The sequence below is a fragment of the Ascaphus truei genome, chromosome 2, assembly GCF_040206685.1.
Source record: "Ascaphus truei isolate aAscTru1 chromosome 2, aAscTru1.hap1, whole genome shotgun sequence".
In the NCBI taxonomy this organism is placed as follows: domain Eukaryota; kingdom Metazoa; phylum Chordata; class Amphibia; order Anura; family Ascaphidae; genus Ascaphus; species Ascaphus truei.
This window is the reverse complement of record NC_134484.1, coordinates 376,399,376-376,422,780: the sequence shown is the minus strand read 5'-3', so window position 1 is coordinate 376,422,780 and position 23,405 is coordinate 376,399,376. Positions and strand designations below refer to the sequence as shown.

At 40.8% G+C, this 23,405-nt stretch overlaps 1 protein-coding gene across 1 annotated transcript in view; it reads left to right on the top strand.

The window, feature by feature from the left end:
* The window catches only part of CPNE4 (copine 4), a 445,822-nt gene that overhangs the window by 262,124 nt on the left and 160,293 nt on the right, over window positions 1-23,405 (top strand). Inside the window, exons 4-6 of the mRNA XM_075587100.1 lie at window positions 1,064-1,135; window positions 15,068-15,142; window positions 17,804-17,887. Coding sequence (XP_075443215.1) covers window positions 1,064-1,135; window positions 15,068-15,142; window positions 17,804-17,887 — 231 coding nt within the window. The remainder of the gene's footprint in view (window positions 1-1,063; window positions 1,136-15,067; window positions 15,143-17,803; window positions 17,888-23,405) is intronic.

Here is a 23,405-nt window from a genome sequence, read left to right as displayed (position 1 = left end):
CTTTGGAGGGCGCTGGCTCGGTGTGAATAACAGATAGAAAAAGAATGGGTGCCAGGAGCTTTTATAAACAAAAAGGTGCTTTATTTGACAGCCGTCCATAACGCTCCACAGATATTGACGTACTTGACAGAAAACCCCTTAAGGCATTAGCCCTTTTATAAACTAGTATTCACCAGAGACGGGACAACATTTCCTTCCAGCTGATTTAAAACCAACTTTGTTCCTTAAATGGGGAATTATTTAGTAAATACAAATGTAGCTTATTAACAGGAAAACCGACCACAGTAATCCCAGGCCATGGGCAAAGGAGACATAAGCAGCCAATAGATCAAATTACTGACAAAGCATTTTTTCCCATGGCTAAGAGAAACGAGTCGGACTACATTTTTATTTTAAGCTGTTACAAACACTTTGGGGCTTATTCAATAAAGTGCTGTAGTGCCAATTCGGCACAACAGCACGAAAAGTCATATTCCAGGCCATGGGGTTGGCAGTGCCAAATCAGCACTACTGTATATCACACTAAGAAAACACACCTGTGAGCCATTCAGAAAAACGGACCATATTTTCCTGTCAGAGCTATCACTCTTCATTGCCGAACCCTCACTGTTGCCAGCCATAAACTTGTATCATGTAATCTTGAGTTAATGACGGTTCTTGAAGGTATACTCTGGTCAGACTTCAAGACCATTAGATCATTTTAAATTGAGTCAGGAATCAGGTTTGCAGAAATTACAGATCACATCACTCATGTTTAGGTAGAGGAAATTATATACAGTACACTCAACAATGAATTACTTAGTGTTATTTTTATTTCTGTATAAGGATTAACTCATTCCGCTATTGAACGCTATAGTGTATTGCTTCAAAATATATTTCAAACCACTCTAGTGCTTCAGGGATTAACATGATCTTAAAGTTATATTTTAAGAAAGGGATGGTCATTTTGTTTTGCCTTTGACAAAAACATTTAAAAGTGATCGACTTATATTGCAATAAATTAATGCATGTGCTATGCGAGTAGAGTAAGATGTGATTATTTTTACTGTTTTTCTCCATGCAGATTGTATCACAAAGGAAACTGTCAAAATCCTTGCTGAAGCATGGAAACACAGCAGGGAAATCATCAATAACGGTATGAACACATTCAGACCTTCAATATAACAATGAATGAGTTGTCATAATACTAGTAAAACGCTATATTTTATACCGCATTGTGGGATGAGCGATTAAACCTAATAGGATAAAGATCCATAACACTGAATGAAACACAGGGAAAACAAAATTTGAAACGCCATTTATTTGTTGCATTTTGTCATCAAATTGTCCTAGTATTGTTAAATTTCAGTTGAAAACGATAATGTCTGGCCAATTTAATTCTCCCACTATTGTGTGGTATTAAACGAGCCAATAAATAAGCCTAGTTTCCACTGACAGTCGAGACACCGGCAACGCAATTGTCTAGAAAGGCGGCTATTGTCTGTCACAATGATCAAGCACGGTCTTGAAGTCCAACAAAAATGAAAATATTGAATACCACTTCAACTTTCACATGATTACGACTTGAAAAGAAATACGTTTAATATAATATCACAAACTGCAAAACACTTCCGTGGAACAATCTCAATCGCATCAAACTGTTCGAAAGTTTAAAAACAAAGAACAACACACAAAACTCATTATTCTCAAGAAGGCTGTGATGTAAGAACATACAGTAAATACATAGTTACATAGATAAATAGTAGATGAGGTTGAAAAAATACATATGTCCATCAAGTTCAACCTGTGTTAAATTTAGACGACAGATACTTCTCCTATATTTGTATTTACAATATATTGAACCAGAGGAAGGCAGATACAAAACCCCAGTGAGATATCAAACCAATGATATCTCATAAGGGAACAAATAATTTATTTCCCAACTACAAATATTGGCAATCAGATTACTCATTGTACCAACAGCCTTCCCATGTTTACTTATTTGGTATATCCCTGTATACCTTTCTTTCCTAAAAAAAAAAAAAGTCCAACCTTTTTTTTTAAAGATATCTATTGTATCTGCCATCACAGTCTCCATGGGTAATAGTAGACTGACAGATAGTAGATCGCAGTTGAGGTTGAAAAAAGACATACGTCCATCAAGTTCAACCTATGCTAAATTTAGATGGCAAATACTTTATCCTATATTTGTACATACAGTATATTGATCCAGAGGAAGGCAAACAAAAAACCCCAGTGAAATATCATCTAATGATGTTTCATAACAGGAAAAATAAATTCCTTCCTGACGCCAAATACTGGCAATCAGATTACTCATCCAGATTACTCACCCTGGATCAACATCGTTCCCATGTTTACTAATTTGGTATATCCCTGTATACCTTTCCTTTCTAAAAAAGATGTCCAACCTTTATTTGAAGATATCTATTATATCTTCCATCATAGTCTACATGTGTTATAAATTCCACATTGTAACTGCCCTAACTGTAAAGAACCCTTTCCTTTGTTGCTGGTGAAATCTCCTTTCCTCCAACCTTAAGGGATGACCATGTGTCATTTGTACGGCCCGTGGGATGAATATTTATTTTGAAAGCTCCTTATATTGTCCCCAAATATATTTGTATATAGTTATCATATCCCCTCTTGGACACCTTTTTTCTATTGTAAATGTAGTGAATTCCACAACTGTCTTTACTGTAAAGATTATTATATGTATATTATTATAATTTTGTATTTGTTTTTATTATATGTTTCTTATATTGCCCATATGGTGGGTTCTGCTGTCATTTGCACCTACCTAATACGTATTGTGCTGTCTATTTTATTTTTCTATTAATATTGTATTTCTTTTGTCTATTCATTGTTCTTTATTCTCATTGTCATTATATGTCTGTTCCCCTTCATGTAAATGGGTTAATAGGAGTATATCAGTTTCTGTATGGCGTCACTCAATTAGCTCCTATATATGGCTTCTGTGAGTGCCCTTTAGACAGACCCCTGATGAAGCGTAATGCCGTGAAATACGTAGTGGTTGGTCATTGCTCACGTTTTGACATCTTGTACTGAGTATCTCTATGAGGCTGCTATAAATCCACCTATACATTAGACTGGATGATGTGTGTTTGCTGACTTTCCCTCTGGCCCTTCACAGCCAGTAGTAGACATTTGTCAGCCCAAAAATATCTTGGAACTATGATGAGGACAATGATTGTGTTGGTTTATGCAAATTTATATGTGAGTTTTTAATATTTATTGTATACAGTTATATATGCCCTCTTAGATGCCTCTTTTCTAATGTAAACACATATAATTTAGCTAGCCTCCTCTCATAAATCACATTGTCCACCCCCTTTATTAATTTGGTGGCTCTTCTCTGTACTTTTTCTAGTTCCATAATGTCTTTTCTATGGAGTGGTGCCCAAAACGGTTTTCAAAATATTGAATTTAGTGGCAAGTATTAGTTGTATCCCTGTAATGTAATGTTTTTATGCAATGTTATTTGATGTTTTGTGGTAACGCTTTGTGGTAATTAGAGCTGTTTATATACTGTACTTGTAATGATGTCTCCTGAGTACACATGGGGGTTTCATTATCTACTTTTGAGACTTTATTCTGCAGTGTAATATACTTCTTTTGGCCTCCTGGTGCACTGCAAGTTTTATTTTGATTTACTCTATGATTCTGGCAGTGAGAGATCAGTTGTCAATACAGTATCTCTGGAAGGACGTAAATAAGTTGGAGGTTATGCAAAAAAGGGCTACTAAAATAGTGCATGATCTACAGCAGGGGTGTGCAAATGTTCCCCCCATGCCCCCACCCCTTCCTGCTCTCCTGTCCTGCTAGTGCCCCCCTCGCTTACCTTGTCTTCGGTGTCAAATAATGCCACGGGTCACTTGACCCCGCAGCGCAAGTTGACACTGTGTTGCCGAAGACAAGGTAAGGGAGTTGCAGAGGCCTCACACGTGTGGTCTCTCTGAGTGCTCCTAAGGAGCTGTTGACTCGATACTACCTGCAACTGAGATAGTATTCTGGTCATTATCTACACATACCTTGATACAATAGGGGATACTTGGAGGCAGATTTTGTTTTTACCACGATCACTTGATAAAGACCACTAAGGTCGAAACGTTGTGTTGGCTCAATAAATGTGTTTAGATATTCAAAATCCGTTGTGCCCTGTGTTCCTTCTACTACTTAGCTAGGACTGACGACAGGCTTTCGTTCAAGCACGGGAGCACCGGTAATTGTATCATTGATATACTTTTCTAGGTGTGCAGCATTCACTTCATATGTCCCCTCTGGTAGTTCACACTATGAACTCATTTGGGGACATTATGGCTTTTAAAACATAATCAGTGTATTATTTTTAGTTCATCCAATTATATTCTGTGATCCTCAAACACCTTCACCACGCTGGGTTATCTTGGGAGTTAATAGCTTATTTAATCAACTCAAGAGTTGAGAGGTTACCGCACCATCACCATTTTCTCATTTCCCCATGATTACTACCTGTGAACCTCGCTGACAGTTCATCCTGGAACTCACCCGGGGTTCATATAGTGTGTTTGTTTAGCGATCCTACCATTAGTCCATGCGTGTTATATACTACAGTATCGACAACAAGGGACTTTACATTTTACCGAAGTACCCAACAGACACAAGATATTATCTAACCAGGTATATGTTACTACCACTTGTCAGTCATTTTTGAGAGGTACAATAACAGACGTTGGTAGATATTGGTTTCTCTAATACTATAACTAATATTTAACAGAATATGTATGACTGTAAGTAGGTCTCTCTTGTTAACCCTGTACATTTACTATATATTCCCTGTATATTTTGGGAACAGACTGGCCATTAATAGTTGATCTCTGTCTTACCTAAGGGATTGGCTGGTGACACAAATATTGGGGTCACCACACCTATTTGCACTGGATCCAGAGTTCATCAACAAGACTCTTGCTAGGATCACAGCTGCATCAGAGTTGTTTTAATACCCAATATTTTATTATCTTTGTTGACATTAAAAATGTATTTTTAACTTATCCACCATTACTTATCAGATGTGTGCCCGCACTACAGCAGCGGCAGCTTTTATTCTCACGTTTCCCGCACGGCAGGATGTGTGCGGGAAGCGTGGTGACGCGGCTTGTCGCAGCGTCACTGTGACGTCACTGTCACGTGCGCGCCCGGCTTCCCCGGCTTCCCCGACACCCTTGGAGTTTAAAGTGAGGTAAGCGGGGGTGCGGGGAAGCAGAGGGGCAGAGCAAGAACCGGGTTTGGGGTCGGGAAGGGGGTTAAAATGCGCGGGGGGTGGAGCGGGGTGCGCGGAGGAATATGCGGCGGCACGCGGTCTAGACCCGGCGCCAGCCGGAGTAGATCCCGGCCTGCCGCCGGCAAATGTAAGAATAAAAGCTGCCGCTACTGTAGGTCTCTTTTCTCGTTTTGTCTTGTGATCTACTCCATAGAAAGTTAATAGACACTAGGAAATCATTTGTCATGATTCATCTTTCATAGGCAACATCAGGGGTCGGCACCACCATATGGTGACAAAATGACCGGACATTGGGGGGGTTATGTCATTCAGTCAATCAACCCCTAAAATAGCGCACAATTGCCACACTGAAAAAAACAATAACCTAACTACAGTAGATAATACTAATAATAAATTCAACTCACGTTAGTGTTTTTGAATGTAACTCGCAGCCATAACAGATTCATCGAAGCCCTTTGTGCATGTTGTTGAAGTTGCAATATGTAGACAGGCATCAACGCGATAGTTCTCAAGGCAATTCCTTGTGGATGTTTTGATTGAGTTAATATGACTGAAGCCTCATTCGCAGCAACATGTGTCAGGGTTCAGTGTCAGTGTCAGTGAAAGACGTGAAAGCCTTGCCAGGTGACTGTATTCACTCTCACTTGACAAACAAAAGACACCATAATTAGATAACATTACTGCCACAGTGGTCTGAGTTGAAAAGTGTCTTGACTGTGTCACCCTCGCAGTACAATGTATACTGCATTTCAAACCTTGCTGGGGGTCAATATGCTTTGTACATTTTGCTGAAAGGTTTTGAATTTCTGAGAGTGGTGGCTTTTGGTTGCAGAGCTCCACGTATAGCATGCATTTCACCAAGTCTTTTCCAGGAAACCTGGCCTTGAATGCCTGTTCAAGTTTCTTTGCATAGTCAATGAATGTTACCTTTACCGGAGCAATCTCAGTTTCTGGCAAGCAGTGCTGCTCCTCTCACTCCCTGAGCATCTCTGTGACCTGGGCACTATGGATTGACAGGTTGCTTGGAGATATGAAAGATTGCAGCATAGAATCCTCATTTGAAGGCTGTTGAAACAGCTTCAAAATGATCTTACATTACTTCTCCAGAGCATATTATAAAAATCCGAGTTCTCTTGCTGCAGTGCCAAATTCATTGCTGCGAAAAGTTGCAAAACCTAGTTCAGGAAACTGAGATGCAGAATGAACTTAGGCAACTGTAGCATGTCATAGATATTCTAGCACTGTGTTCTATTACAGTATTTAGAAACCCTTTCCCAAATGACTCTCTCTCAAAATATTGCACTAAAGAATCCCACAGTAACTCGAACGTCTCAACGCAGGCAGCCAAACCTAACCACCAATTTTTTTTGTACCTAACCAGCTTTGAATATTCTTCTTCATTCAGCTCTTCAGACAGATCTGACTAAACTCCTTTTTTCTCACAGCCCCAGTGAAATGTGTAAGTGTCGCTTTGATTGTGGAAGATACAAAGTCAGGTATGTAGTGCCGACGAGTATTCTAAAACAAATCTGGGGCTATCACTAACAAGACCCAAGTACATGCTGGGTACATGATGGGTACATGATGGGTACATGCTGCAACATTTCAGTGACATTTCTGCAGACAGACTAATGGCCCATCGGATTAACAGCGGGGGTCCCTGGCAGTCCCATTCAAATGGAATGGGACTGCCAGGGACCCCTGCTGTGTGTATCTGATGGGCCATTAGTCTCTGCAGAAATGTCACTGAAATGTTGCAGCATGTACCCGGCATGTACCTGGGTCTTGTTGGTGATAGTCCCAGATTTTCCAAGGCAAGTTTAAGATAAGTTTTAGAATACTCGTTGGCGCACCTGTATGACTAATTTAGTGTGTCTAGCCATAAAGGTGTGGCGATAAATACATCATAAAGTGCTAGATTAATAAATTGCCCCAAACCTTTCAGTCACTTTGAAACACTTTTGCGTTCAGCCAGCATTACAGATGTCCTGTCCGGTGTAAATCCCACAATTTGCTTCACAGGTTACTTGTTTTAGTCATTTTTCAAACAACCAACAATGGCTGCATTCATAATTTCAACATGAAAGCATTTAGCTATTTCAATTACGCTCAACAACTCAGAGCACATTTCACTCTTGTCAACATTCACAAAGCGATGGTAAATAATAAGGTGGCTCGTCACTGCAGTCGGTACTCTCTTCACACATTAAGTTAACAAGCGGAGCATTTACTGCTGCTTTAAGTTTCACTGTAAAGGTAGCCAGCTGAATCATCAGTGTTTCTTGCCACAGTTCTGGCACTGCAGTGCAGTCTTCGAAAAGGAGTAGGTTTTGGGTCAATTCTTTTGGCAATTTTTTTTTTGAAGACGACGCCTGCTCTAAATGACAATTTGGATTTTGCTAAACTGTAGGCAAGTGCACCTTTGACATCCCGGTTAAGAAAGTCGGTCATTGACTTTACCTGGCTTCCTCTTTGTTTTTACCTCCACAATGAATTCGTCCTTCTCTACACTCGACATGTTTGAAGTCTTGGACATTTTTTGTACCACTTCTCAGCATGGTCGCGAGCTACAGTTGAGCTGTTTCATTACTTGGCCGGATCTTGCACACTCCATAAAAGAATCTGTGTGTCTTTCGAACATAAAATATTCTCTTTTCCAAGCTGTGTTGAACGATCTTTTTTTTTCTAATTCAGCGCCATGTTGTGCACGTTTTTTTTCCCCACTGGAGTGACGGGGAAAATGCACATAACATTGAATGTAGCTAACGCGTTGTCTAATTGGATTAAAAAAAAACCTCTTTTGTCAAGTGTTTCAAGATTCTACAGTAACCATAGTGATTGTAGAATCTTGGTATCACTGTCACTTTAGGGAGAGCACTAGATGCCAGATCTGTCCCATTTGCACATTTCCTGAAAATAAATTACAACAGGCACTCAACATTTTTACCAAAGACACGTTGCAGACCCTTGGGCAACCTATGTCATAAGTGAGTAAATGAACTAATGAAGAAAAATGCGGATTTATTTATTTCCTTTCCGTTTAAACTTAACACTTGCACCCTTGGCCTATACAGCGTTAGAGTAGTCTTTAAGTGAGTTTCAGTCAGATGATGGCACCCTTATGGCTCCTGGATCACTTTGTAGTGACATCTCACAATCCTATTAATGTTAATGACTAAAGAACATCGATCTCTTACAATACTGCCAACATAAGTGGCAAGGGTTTAACTGGACTGCAGTCCAGGAATGTGGCTTACACCTTGTCATGTCAGGAAAATGTATGTTCCCCTGTTCCCATGTTTCATTATAATCCTGTATTTTAAAAATGTTTTAAAGTGCATTTCTGTATCTCCGGTTCTGGAGGTCGCAGAGAGTTGAAATTTGGCCAATATGTAGAGTCACTGTAGGCATTAAAAACTGGCAAATTTCGTCAGATGATGGCACCCTTATGGCTCCTGGATTACTTTGTAGTGACATCTCACAATCCCATTAATGTTAATGACTAAAGAACATCGATCTCTTTCAATACTGCCAACATAAGTTGCTGTCAGAGACAAAAGAAATAATTATTTAACTGATGTGCACCTGGTCACGTACAGTATACATACAGTACTTACAGGGGTCTATATCTACACTCTAAAGGAGCTAGTAGTAAAGGTAGGTCAATCTGACTTAAAATTATGCTTCCATTATTCACACTCAGTATACAAATAGTATTTTATCACTTGGGCAGGAATCATACTTACTGTGTTACAAAACAAATGTGGAAAAAGGTTTGTGTTACGATGTGACCCATGCATCACTTTCCTATTTTGCTTTAAACTAGTCCCTTTTTTGGGTCCATATTTACTGAACTGTGTTATTTCCCAAAACCCCTTCTGGCGCTGGAAGATTCCTTATGGTCCATTCAAGCAAGCACCATCTAAGTATGACCCTTAATTCTGTGTGTGTGTATACACGCACATACAAAGCACCATCTGCCTCTTCTCTACTTATATACTTCTCTAATGAGAAGGCGTGGCTCAGTGAGACTGACTGAGTCTGTAAACAATGACAGTGACTTTTAATTAGGAGAACCTGGTTCGGTTACCGCTCCTTGGGACGTTAGGCAAGTCGCTTCATCTCCTTGTGCCTCAGCACCAAAAACATAGAGTGTAAGCTCATCTGGTTAGGGACTGTGTGTATGCGCACCATACTGTAATTGTGAAGTGCTTTGAGTCCCGTTGGAGAAAATTACTATATGAAATAAAGTTAGTATTACTCAGTTTCTACTTTCTGCTACCCAATCAGTTGGGAAAATTGGTTGATTGGCTAGTAGAGGTAAGATGATACTATCTAATCTATGCCAGTTGGTTTAACGCAGCAATCCACTTTCTGTATTTTTATAGTTTGGGAACTAGGGGCTAAACCACGCTATTTTGAGCTCCGAAACCCCTTTGTTCTTGAGATCTTTATCACTGAAGTTACCACAATTACTTAATGGTTTCTATAAACATTGTTAACTATAACAATAGGAAACACGTGATGTTTCGACATCTTATTGGCCTGATATTTGACAGCCATTTTGTTTCCCCTGGTGGGAGATTTAAACTGGTAATTATCTCAGGAAACAGGGGTCCCTTGCGTTGAAACTGACGTTCAGCTGCAGTGAATCACCCAAGGCTTGAAAAATAGGGGTTAAAAAAAAGGATTGGGGATTGATGCTTTACCTTTTGTTTCATTCTTTATGATGTGACTTTATTAATTTCCTGCTTATTGTGAGTTTTTGCCATTGTAGAAAAAAAATCCAAAAGCAAAAAACAAAATGTGTTTTAGCAAAACAATCCAAAATAAAGCACAGAAAACTATTAGAAGCAAAACCACATCCAAATGCAGAGCATAAACGTTTTTGATAACCAATAACATAAGCAAAACACCACTACAAGTGCCCACCTTTAACCGTTTGCGTGCCCCAAGACATAGCACTGTGGCACTGGCACTGTGCGGGCCCCGTGACGTAGGAGCTACGTTACGCACAAGGAAAGGTTTTTTTTCAACTTAGATGGGAATGCAGGATGTGATCTAAAGTTAAATGAAATGGAAAAGGCAGTCCCCTCTTACGTTTTCTATTTAGGAGCCGCTGCAGTCACGTGACCTATTCCAGGAGCAGTCACGTGACCTATTCCAAGAGCAGTCACGTGACCTATTCCAAGAGCAGTCACGTGACCTATTCGAAGCACAGTCATGTGACCTATTCCAAGAGCAGTCACGTGGCTGCGATTTCTCGGAGGGGCAATGGCACTCTAGTGCCAAAGCCCCTCCAGCAATCAAAGGGTTAATATATATCTATATCCTTCCCTCCCTCAAACCCTCTTTGTCACTGCCTCAAAGTTGGGAAGGTGACAACACGTAGCAAGGGTCAGTAGGGGTTAGCCTCTGGCCAGGTAGGGGTTAATGAGGAGGGGGAGGATTTAGGATGAGCTATGATGGTGATCGGATAGGTTGGCAGTGGGGGGTGATTTAGGAAGGGAAAATGTATATAAGAGACTGGGTCACTCCCTAACCTTTTTTTGGCCCCCCTCTTGCTTTGGTGTCCCATCCTCTTTCCCTTTGTATCTTTTAATGGTATTGTTGTTATAATCTATGCATTTTGTATTAAAGCAAAAAAAAAAAAAACACATTTGAACATATGAATGTGTACACATTTACTGTAAGTCCGGAATGTTTGGATATCTGGATAAGGGGGTGGCGGTTTGGAATGTTGGATTATTGCAGGGCTATTTTGTCACAACGGTGGTCTTTGAGAAAAGGGTTTGGGGGATTTACGAGGCAGACCACCTGGGAGACTCTGCATAAGGCTGTGGCCAGGGTGAATGAAAGCGCGCTGGCACTCGAGCTTGGCACTCATTTTGCTTGGGGGATTCGTGGCCAACCAGTTGCCCTGGGCTGGGGGGGGGGGTGCGGCCATGACGTCATGGAGCTGGTTCACCCTCAATGGGCGAACTGCTCTTTGATAAAGCGCTGGAACAGCGCGAAACGCGTAAGAGGGATACTTCACCTTCTTCTGTGTATGCTGTTGTGTTCTTCATATGAATAAACCTAATTTTTAATAGCTTATGCTTTGCCTGGTCCCCGCTTTTTGGCTTGCTGTGCTTTCCTGGTTCCTTACCCACGTTGACATCTTGGAATTTCCCTGCAGTTGCGCACTGGAGCGATGGACTCAATGGGCGAACTGCTCACGTAATGCGCCAGCGAGCGGCAGAAACAAATTGACTTATTACTGCTAGCAGATGTGCGCCATGCGCTCAACGGCATGTGCACACGCGCGGTCACCCTGGACAAACACATTATAGCAATGTGTTTGATCGCGCGCACGCCCGCTCACCATCACCCTTGACGCAGCCAAATGTTCAAGATCTGAGCTGGGGAAAGGCTCTGGGCTTATTTGGATTAGCTGGTCTGAAGGGTTCCTCCCCTCCATTATTAATTGATCAGATTGTGGGGGATACACAATGGGGCGAGCGCAAACCAGAAAAACAACAAAAATAAGAAATTAGTCAAACAATAGCCTAGATTGCTATACGTAAAATGGGTGGAAAGAAGATAATTAACCAAGGAGGATTGTGCTTTACATATGAGGCTTGGATTTTCTCTGAGTGTCTACACTCACATATGGCCATGTGAGTGGTTTTTATACATTTTTATATATTTATCTCTCCACCACACTGTCACTTATTAGTGACATACACCCATTGCTGTTCCCTCCTCCTTTTCTCCTGAGATCTCCTTCAGGACCAGTGATCTATGAAGCAAGCCACAGGCTAAAGTCATCATCATTGTGATGTTTTTACACTCACACATGGTCGTGTGAGTGATTTTGTTATATTTCCATTCATCCTGCTACCCTTCTTTCCACCCATTTTACGTATAGCAATCTAGGCTATTGTTTGACTAATTTCTTATTTTTGTTGTTTTTCTGGTTTGCGCTCGCCCCATTGTGTTTTCCTACTGTGTGAGGATCCTGGGAGATCTGTTGCCGGCTAAGCAGCAGCAAAGACCTGCGGCTAGTATTGCATGATTGTTTCATTTATGTGCACCATTGCCGCCTACAGACGTCCATTCTAAATTCCCACAAGGTTTTGGGTATTATTGTTTTAAATTGTTAGGAGCGCCCCAGTTTTCTTGTATATTATTGTGGGGGATACACTTGGGTGGGTCGGCTGGGGCATGTTCAGGAGCTACGGTGTCTGTGGGCTCAGGAGTGGATAGGTCTAACCTGACATGCCCATTGTTATTCCCGTTGTTGGTTGTTGTGACTAAAAAGCTGTGGACGATTTTCCCCAAAGAAGGTGTATTGTCTTTATTGGTTTGGGGCTGAGAAGAAAGGGGTTTAGGAGAAACGGTTCACCTAGTGTTGGAGTTAATACCACAGAAGCCCCTTAGAAAGTCAGAAGTCATGAAGTGGAACACTTCTACAATGAAATAAACAAACTTAATAACAAAATAAATTGCGACTTTGAGTTCATTATGGGAGATGTATACAGTATGCAGAAGTGGGTGCCTAGTTGAAAGATAAAGAATCAATGGGTAACTATGGTTATGGCAACAGGAATAAACCTGCAGACATATTGGACAAATTTGCAGGATATGAAAACTTCTAAATCAAGAATACATTCTTAAAGAAGAATCCAAGTAGAAAATGGACATGGAATGAACCTAGTCGAATCAAGAAGTAAATTGACTATATCTTAGCTAACAAGAAACGTGATTGAAGACGGCACTGTCCTTATCCATTATGACACACAAAGTGATCCCTGATTTGTTAGCTACAAATTACATCTTAAAGAGAAGATAGAAAGAAGGCAATTGGTTAAAAATAAGACAAAAACAATCAACATCAAGAACCCCAAGAATAACAGCAGAGAATTCCAACAAGAGCTGAAAAATTGCTTCAGTGTGCTTACAGTAAATGCATGGGGACACTTAACAAACAATTATGAAAAACGTATGAAGATTGTAGTCGAAAGCGCAGAAAAAAGTGAAGGAACCGTTTATTTAAAAAAAGTACAAGAAAATATCAGTTGAGACAAAGCAGCTACTGAGGAAACGACAAGAAATGAAGCAATCCCAAGATACAAGAACATGAATTCAATATGAAAATCAGTACAAGACGATCCACAAACGTATAACTGAAGATGTAAGGGAATGTAAGTGCCATATGGTGAGGAAGACTGTTGGAGATACAGTAACAGAAGTTTAAAGAAGATATAGCAGTGAGATGATGGGGAAGAAACAAATCGTCACACTAAACAAGAAGATGGATCAACAATAAAAGTCAGCACCCTTATCGTACCGTGAGTTGAAGACAAGAGATGTGCAAACTTTTCACTTACATTTGCGGCCCTGGCGAAATCTGACAAACTTTTTTTTTTTTAATTACTTTAAAAAAAGTTTGCAAGGAGTACCCACTGACTTACAGACCTCCCAAACCACTCATATGCAGTATACAACACGTGGAGAGAACTGTGAACCCACCTGAGATACAGTACCTGGAACATAAGCTAATTTTAAAAAGCAAATGAGCTAATTTCAGTATGCAAATATCTCATGTGTGTTCTCAGGTATTTCTCTGTGTATCTCTACATGCTCTCTCTTGCAAAACCCATATTTCAGGATATATTTTGTGAAATACGATTGTTACAAGTTTCAAATATCTCTTCAACTTGCCAATTTAGCCTAAACTTTTTGACACCATGTCCCAAAGCTTTTCACAGCAACACTATTTGAATTGTTCAAAACTGGATTTGGGAAGAGAACGAGTCAAAATCAATGATGTATACTTGAGTCATCTATGATTTGCAGACGACTATTTTTGTTTTGCAACAATTCCATAAGACCTCCAGCAACGAATCAGAGAACTCTACAAAACAAGTAAGAATATGGGTGTCCATATATATCTCAGCAGGACCATAGTATTGTTCAGATGTGTCAAATGACAGTAGGACATTTGTTGGAGGAAAGTAGAGAAGAGAGACTTGCTGCCCTAGTACATAGGGAGGCCTTAATCTAGCAGGGGATGTACAAGGGCTGAATAATATGCCTGGTGCACACTAAAGAATAAAAGAGAAAAAATATTTATCAAGCAGTGGGGTGCAAGCAGAAGGACGGCAACAAGTCACCAGCAACTCCAGGGTAGGGTACAAGGAATCCGCAGCACTCTCCGTTATGATACAATAGGAATAAATGTATTCAAACCATGACAGAGCAACATTTCGGACCACACTCAGTCCTTTCTTAAGCTCCTTTTGAGCTTGAGAAAGGACCGAGTTTGGTCTGCAACGTTGCTCTATTTTTTATGGTTTGAATAAATGTATTCCTATTGTATCATAACGGAGAGTGCTGTGTATTCCTTGTACCCTATACATATTTAGTACTCTACAGGGAATTCATTGTTTATGTACATCTATGTACATTGATTCAATGATTTTGTTCTTCAGAGCCATGACATAAGTGTTTATTTTGTCTAATGTTCAGTAGTCTCTCCAATTGTATTTAATTTAGCAATCCAAAAAATATATCCATAAATATTCAGGGGATAGTTGCAACAGGAATTGCTGCAACATTTGTCATTATTGTCAGATTCTAGCTCTGACGAACATACTGTATATTCTGCATGTAGAACTATCGTCTGCTTTTTTTTAATCCATTGACTTGTACAGTAAAATGTATGTGTCATGTTATCTTTCATCATCATGTTTATGAATCCATGAACAAAGTCAGAAAAAAGCTTTAACATAGTTTTCCATTTAGGTGATTGCTGAAGAATTATCTGGAAATGACGACTATGTTGAACTTTCCTTCAGCGCACGGAAATTAGATGACAAGGTAAAATGCTGTCTCATACTGTTATTAAAACATGTAATAAAGCCTGTGAATGTGACCTAATATGATTCCTCCTTGGAGCTATTTTTTTTTTTTTATCCCTGCTTGATTTTATGAAATATAATCAGGAAACCCAGATCAATGCTAGCAAGTCTTTTTCCCTTAAGATGTGAAGTAATTAAAAAAAAAAAAAGAAGAAGAAAAAGGCAAAAAGTGCAATTCGAATGTACTCATTTTAATTATCTGGGATCTCATTTATTTTTAAGATGCAACAGATGAGAAAATATTAGAGAAGTGAGCTTACATAAAGAGTCAGGGTGAAAAGGTTTCAAGTTTTTGTTTGGCTATATTGTGAACAGTGTCTGTAAAAATGCCTGAGTGCTGCGTTCCGCGCACTGTACTGTAATTGTGAAGCACGTTGAGTCCCATTGGGAGAAAAGCACTATATGAAATAAAGCTATTATTATTATTAAGAAGAACATGAAACAACACTGTATCTTAAAATTAAAAGGCATCACTGTCTTAGTGACGTTTCTAAGCCATTCACACATGAGCTGTGCCCACCATATAAGTGCTTACTAGGTAGTTAACTGCAACTCTTCAAAGCAGCAATATCCCCCCTTTTATTTCATGAAGTATCCAAAACTCTCTGGCAGTTTCCTAGCTTTTCTATCCCTGGATGAACAGTGATCAGGAGGCAATAAGTCCTGAACCAGGAAGTCTCTGGGAGAAGGGCAAATGTAACTGCATCAGGGGACTATCCTGTTCAAATGACATTGAACATGCTTTAAGACAAAGATCGTGAAGTGGACCACGTAGTGAATTGGTGGGACTTTCTGACCATTGGAATGTCAGGATATTAAAGTGTGCCTCAAAAGAAAGCTAAGAACTTAAGATTCTGCAATTTCTCTTAAAACCTGTTGGTTTAGGAAAAAGAAATGCAGGGAAAATTATGACATTTAAAATGTTGGCCTACTCAATAAACTATGAGTAAGGTGTTTCTGTTTCTCTCTCGCACTTACTCGTTCTCACTCCCTCTCATCTGGGGGGGAAATTGAATCAAACAGCACACATTTGATGCAGAGAGTGCATGCAACTAAGATGTTTTTGCAGTGAACATTCTGTATAAATGGTTCATAATAAATGTGGTGAAAACTCCTGGTTTCGCCTACAGTATATCCAATTGCATTGCATTTTTGGGTGATTATGCATTGCAAAACACATAGTTTTTGATGAATATGCCTCTGATTCCTTCATAGTTACAGACCTGAAATGCCTAAAAAATATGTTGCAACCCCTCTTGCAGTGAAGGAGTTTAAACTAGCATACAGTAGATATCTTATAAATCAATACTTATTGCCTTGACCAGACAAGTCAAAACAAAACTAGAGTGGAGAGTAAAAGCTGGTGAAAATGGCAGACTTTACATGATTCCTGAAAACATCTACTTTCCTCTATTTTAAAGGATGGTTAGACACAGCTGCACCTGCAAGTGTTTCCCCAGATAGGGTAAACAAGCCTGTGTGTGAAAAATAGTATTAGATCTGTGATTGTTGCCGGCCCTGGAAATACCTCCTCACGCTATATGCTCTGCAGTGACTTACACGCTCTGCTGACAATGAAAAGTCAAAGCAGCATGGCAAGCTCACCACACCGATGCAAACAGAGAAAATAGGTACAAAGCATTTACTGTATGCATTGAGGTTCCTTAGAGATACCTCTATTAGTATAATTATTTTGTATTTAAAAAGGCCCATTTATACAGTTTCAACCAAGTGTGCATTCCCAAATCAAGTTAGTTGTACCTTATGGCGAATATTCTTTTTTCAATTGTTTACACCACGGGTGCGTAACTCTAGTCTTCAAGGGCCACCAACAGGTCAGGTTTTAAGGATATCCCTGCTTCAGCACAGTTATCCCTGCCACCTGGGCTCAAGCAGGGATATCCCTAATACCTGGCCTGTTGGTGGCCCTTGAGGACTGAAGTTGGCCACCCCTGGTTTATACCATTTACACCATTAAATAATTATCAAACATTCTGTAATTACTGCTCATATATAATGATGCTCCTTGTCATACTCTACTTGCATAGGGGATTCAGCCCCCAGTCACCTATAAATGGGACTCATGATAAACAGATAGGGTTTTCTTTGTGTGGTAAAAAATCATTCATCTATCCGACATCAGAATAATAAAGTTATCCTGTTAACATCAGGACAACGCTTCACTGAATGGGAATACCGACTGCTTCAAAGGGATCAAAAGTATTAGCGGGGGTCATTTTGTGAAAATAGAGGTGTTTTTTAGTTTCCCTTTAAATAGTTTCCACAGAAAACTTGTTTACGTTATTTATCTGATGTGCTACTCGCAAATCGTATGTTTAGAGGAGTCTGTGAATAAATAGTTTTAGAGGTTTTTTTACAATCAGCCCCTTAGTGCAGCTTGGTGCATCTCTCTGCTAAACTCTCTGTGGTTTTTAAGAGATGAGAATGAAGAAGAGGTTTCAAGCAGGAAAAAAGTTAAATTAATACTGGCAGAATAACACATCTAACGGAGACTGAATCTACCTTTTTCATCTGTGTTGGCCGAAGCAGGTTGAGATAAGAGAGAAATGGATAGAATGAGATCTGTCACTCCACTTAATTGAATGATGTTGCATTTCAGGATTTTTTCAGCAAATCTGACCCTTTCCTGGAGGCTTTCCGAATGAATGACGATGGCACGCAGCAGCTTGTTCACAGAACGGAGGTAATACCTTTGTATAAATGCACTGTTTCCTAGAGGGCACCACATTTTGGATAAGCACGCCTTTTGATTGTGTGTGTTCCCTAGAGATGTATGCTCTATGTCACAGGTCAAAGGGTATTTAAAAAGGGTTGGTATTTAGAAACCTAGGTTTCTTATTTTTTTTTATAGAAATATCATGTACATTATAAATACCCTCACGTGACCGGGACATTTAAACGTGCAGGAGATACCGGCACCACATACATGGGCCTGTAACTCAGGAAGCAGGAGGTCCCTGGAGCTGAAATTAATGCGGTTCCGTGGCAGAGACCCCCTACTTCAATACTATGTAATTAAAATTAAATTAAAAAAGCACGATCGCCTGTTAGAGCTGTGCAGGGAGAGGGACCGCTTCTGTCTGCTCTCACTGCGCAGCTCTTCCAGACTGATGTAGCCCGTTAGGATTAACGCACATAGAATCCCATTCTGATGCAGGGACCCTTGCTGTGTTAATCCTGATGGGAAATTAGTCTGGCCATGGGGACTCCGCGGTCTGGCCGTAGACAGGCAGCCTTTCACTTGCAGTTCTTCTTGCGGAATACTGCTAAATAAATCTGACTACATCTTTTAAAATATAGAGGTCTATGTATCAAATCAGAGAAAAATGCGTTCAAACACACTACTTTTGGAACAGAATTGCATCATACGTCAGAAACAGTTTCCAACATCTAGTGTAAAATCTTCGACTTGTGCTACTACAGATTTATCGGACGCTCAGACACTGAATTTGATCTCGATCTAATTCAATTATGTGCATCACGTAACAGCCCCCTCCCCCACCCCCCAAAAACTTTTCCTACTGAGATTCTCCAAGTTGCAAACAGATGCACACAGGGCCCAATTGGAGCAAAGTGCTCTGATACATTGGTGCAGGATAAGAAAACAAACACTTTGTTTTATAATTTAATTTAAATACAGACCCTTTAACATCTAAATAACATTGTGTATATGATTATGATTACGCTACCCCTGCATTAAAGAACAAAAGCACTCGTTTTTATGGTATCTCAGCTTTTTTTGCATTAAAGATGTCTTTCTGGATATTGCATTTGCCTTTAACCTGGTTTCTTTGGGTGAAGCAGCCTTAGAAGTATTAATTGAGCCAAAAAGAAAAGATAACCAATGCAACCTGAAGAAAACCAAGGAAAAATGGAGGGAAAAAAATAAATGTATATAGTGAAGTACGTTCACAGAACTGGATTTCAGTACTAAAAATGGTAAGATATACTGTACACTCACATGGAGTGCCTAGACCACAGGCACTGAATAAATCAAATGGATGTCTTTGGTAGTACATCTCTCTTATTCTTCTTCTCCATGAAGATTTTCACATGCACAGAAACAAGGCAAACACATAAAACAATATGAATAAACATTTATAGAATATTTGAGGGAAAATTCCCTAACAACTCACAGTGATGATTCTTTAAAGCTTAAATCGGTACCTAAAACACCAGCCATTGCAACCACTGGTGGGCTTAGTCGTTTGGGGCCTCAGTGATGCCAGCCACCCTTATCTAGGATATGTAGTAGTGAAGCTTGCGTTTCACAACAAAATAACTGGAGTAAAAGGACCATTGAAGATGGTGGCCCTCATATGCCCTAAAGTCTGCAGCAAGGAAGAAAAATGATTATGGCTGGACATTGACCATCCATTCCTTGTGTTTGAAGGCATACCAGCGGATAGAGAAAAATGACAGGGTTCAGAGTGAGGGACCTTTGGGGGATGTCACATGGGCAGGACCCCACCCTGTGCTAGTGCCACCCAACAGTGTACAGAGGATAACTAGAAAAGTGACATTCTAAAATATAGAAGGTGCCACTGTCATGATTGATAGTCCACCCCATGGAGGATACCCTGGAGGGCAACTGGTAAAGGCCGAAGTCCATACAGAAGGGGAAAATGGACACACTAGGATTAGTATAAGTAGGAAACGAGATGATCCATTATGTGTGTATACGAAGAGGTACGGTGGTGGCTCACCTGTACAGTGCCTACATTTTAGGTCCCGCAGGGATGAGAAAATCCCATGGGATCAGATTGACCCCGGCTATGTTCGGCTGCAAGAAAAAGTGGCTCGTAGGCTAGAGGTTTTCTCCACTCAAGAATGGGATGTAGGAAAAGCCCATGGTGTGGAATACCAAATCCGCCTTCATGATGCTCGCCGTTTCAGGGAAAGGTCACGAAGATTAACCTGGCTGATGTGGAAGATGTGAGACGACATCTCCAGGAATTTATGGGGGCTGTCTTAATCTCTGAATTCCAGAGCTCATATGCATCACCCACAGTGGTGGGCCGGAAGAAAAATGAGGCGGTAATAATGTGCATTGATTATCACACGCTGAACAAAAAGAACATTCCGGTTTAATATACCATGTCGCATATAGAGGATGCATTGGATTGTCTCATTGTGTTATGGTCACGTACATAGCTGTGTACTGTTCAGGAGACAGACCCGCTGGGCAGAGTGGGAGCATAGAGACCGACCCGTAACTGGGATCCAAATCCTGAAAAGTAGAATCGTGTGGTCTGGGTCCAAGGTCAGGGCAGGAGAAGGTAGGATATTCAATGTCATTGTTCCGGGGTCAGGGCTGGAGAAAGCAGAGTAGTAGGGGTCACAGTTCTGAGGTCAGGGCTGGAGAAAGCAGGTTGGCCGTGGTCACAGGCTGGGATCAGCAACAGGGACAAGGCAGGCAGGATACAGCAATAGCAGGAGTCCAGGGAAACATAATCTTACACGTGCAAGGAAGAGAGGGTAATGAATCCTTATAAAAGGAGCAGACAGGTGCAGGCAACTGTCCCAGAAGGAGGCTGACTTCCTGCCTCGGATGCCATGTAGTTAGAGGCAGATGTCCTGCCTCAGCTGCCATATTGGGAGATCCTTATACATTGGGAGCAAATGGTTTTCGGTCTTGGACCTCTGCCACGATATTACCAGATCCCAATGTGTAAGTAAGATAAAGAAAAGACTGCTTTTATATGTCCGTTGGGGTTCTATCAATTTGAACACATGCCCCAAGGAGTGTCAGGGGCCACAGCTACTTTCCACAGACTGATGGAACGTGTGGTAGGCTATATGAATCTATTAGAAGTACTGGCATATTTGGATGACATTGTGTTTGGGAAGACCTTGGAGGAACAGGAGGCCAGCCTGATGAAGGTACTAGATCGGTTGAGCAAGTGTGGGCTAAAATTGTCACAGGGCAGTGTCAGTTCTGCCAGACATCTGTCACGTATGTGGGACACATTGTGTCTGAAGAGTGAGTGGCTACCGGTCCCTCTAAATTAGAGGCCATTGATTCCTGGCCTAGGACCAAACAACTGACAGAATTAAGATATTTTCTGGGGTTCTGTGGATATTACAGACTGTTTCTGAATAATTTCTCAGCCATAATACAGCCATTTACACAATTAACTAAAGGCTATCACCCATTCAGATGGTGCAGTATGGCTGCTGGAGCCACCAGCCAAGATTATTTCAAAATGAGCAAGCCATTTGAAGACAGATGGACTTCTAAGTGTGAAGAGGCTTTCAAAGCCATAAAGGCACGTCTTATGAATGTGCCAATACTCGCATTTGCTGATCCACAAAAACCCTATGTTCTTCATATATATGGTAGCCAGTGTACAAACTCAATTTCTTGGTATTGAAATGGGCATTAATGGACAAGCTGCATGACTATCTGAATGGAGCCACCTTTGCAGTGCTTCAGACAACAACCCAGTTACTTACATTTTATCGTCCGCAAAGTAGAATGATACTGGTCGCAGGTGGTTCATGGCCAGGGAAACAAAACATTAATGCTGACACCTTGTGTCGAATTCACAGAGATGCTCGAAGTATGGATGGAAAATGATAAGAAATTGCCGAAGCAAGAGAGCGCACATTCAAAGTCAACTCCTCTTAAAGCAATGGGCTAATCTGGTGATTGAGTGGAGTAATGTTCAGAGTCGCAAAGAAGTCATAACACACCGTAACTAAGCAACTGGTGCTTCCTTACAAGTATGGACAGGTGGTACTCCATTCTCTCCATGACGATTATTGCCACCTGGACATTGGGATTAGGGAAAGACTGATTCTATTGGCTCCGAATGGCTTGGGATGTTGAAGAATATTGCAAGAACTGTGGGCGATGTGTGCCTAGAAAAACTTTGCCTACGAGTGCCGCACCATTGAGAAATATCACCAGAAGTGGACCACTGGACTTGGACATAGACTTTCTGTCCTTAGGGCCAGATAGAAAGAATACCAGTAATATCCTATTGGTCACAGACTATTTCCCCCGGTATGCTCAAGCATTCCCTACAAATGATCAACCACCTACTACTGTCGCCAAGGTGCTGTGGGACACGTTATTTGTCCATTATGGATTGCCAGCTAGGATACACAGAATCTAGAGTCAATCAGCACTACTACTACTACATATATGAGCAAAAAGAGTGATGCACGCAGGTATAAGGGTCTCCCTAAACCCTAGACAGATACAAAAATAAAAGAGTACCTGCAGCACTCATAAACAGCTGTGACACTAATAGTGGTCAAACACAAAGCAATTTAATAAACAAAGCATATTGCACAAGGCATTATCAAGATACAGCTACACAAACAAATACTCCCCCAGAGAGGGGTATACCCAGGAGGAAGGGGGACAAGGAAGACAAACACACTGATCTACACACTACAAATATAACAATAAAGTGCAAAAAAGGTGCTGCACACTGCCAAAAAGAAAAAAAGGAACACAATCCAAAAATCAAGGGGGGTGGCTACGTCTCGGCACTTAGTCTTTCTTGGCCCATTCCCACATAAAAGTGGTATTTCCCTTCAGGAGGAAAAAAAGGAGTCCTGTAGCTACAATGTAACCTGTGAGTACTGAGTTTGTGGGATGGTGATGTACTGTAGAAAAGATCTAAAGATCATGTTATCTGCAGCTCTGCAACTCATCCCCCCACCATCCAGCATGCAATAGGAGTGTGACACATGTTGAGTCAGATCTGTGCAAACCGGCGTGCTATCAAGTTCGGTCGAGATCTGAAGAGAGTGCACGTGTGCATGTGGCAGCAGCAGAGAGAGCTACAGTTCCAGATGTGGACGAGAGATCAAGCGCCGCCAGAGGGAACCCTCAATGGCAATAAAAGCAGAACGAAGCACCCTTTTCGAAGAACAGGCCTGTAACAGGTTCAGTACACAATGAGCTCCCGTGGTGTGCTTGCACCATCACAAGCCAACATACCCAGGATTGAGTGGCTATTACGCCACTGGCACTGACTCAAAATTGTCAGCATTATTGGGGATTGAGTAGTAACCTGTGTACTGTGTACAGCGCCAGCACAAGGGTTTCATGCACCCTATGGAATAAGATAAATAAAATAATAAAATAAACAGTAGCGTAGCTATTGGGGCTGCAGTGGTGCGACCGCACCCCAGCACAACGCAAAATAAAAATAATAGGGTGCCAAAATGCCGGACAAAAAAAA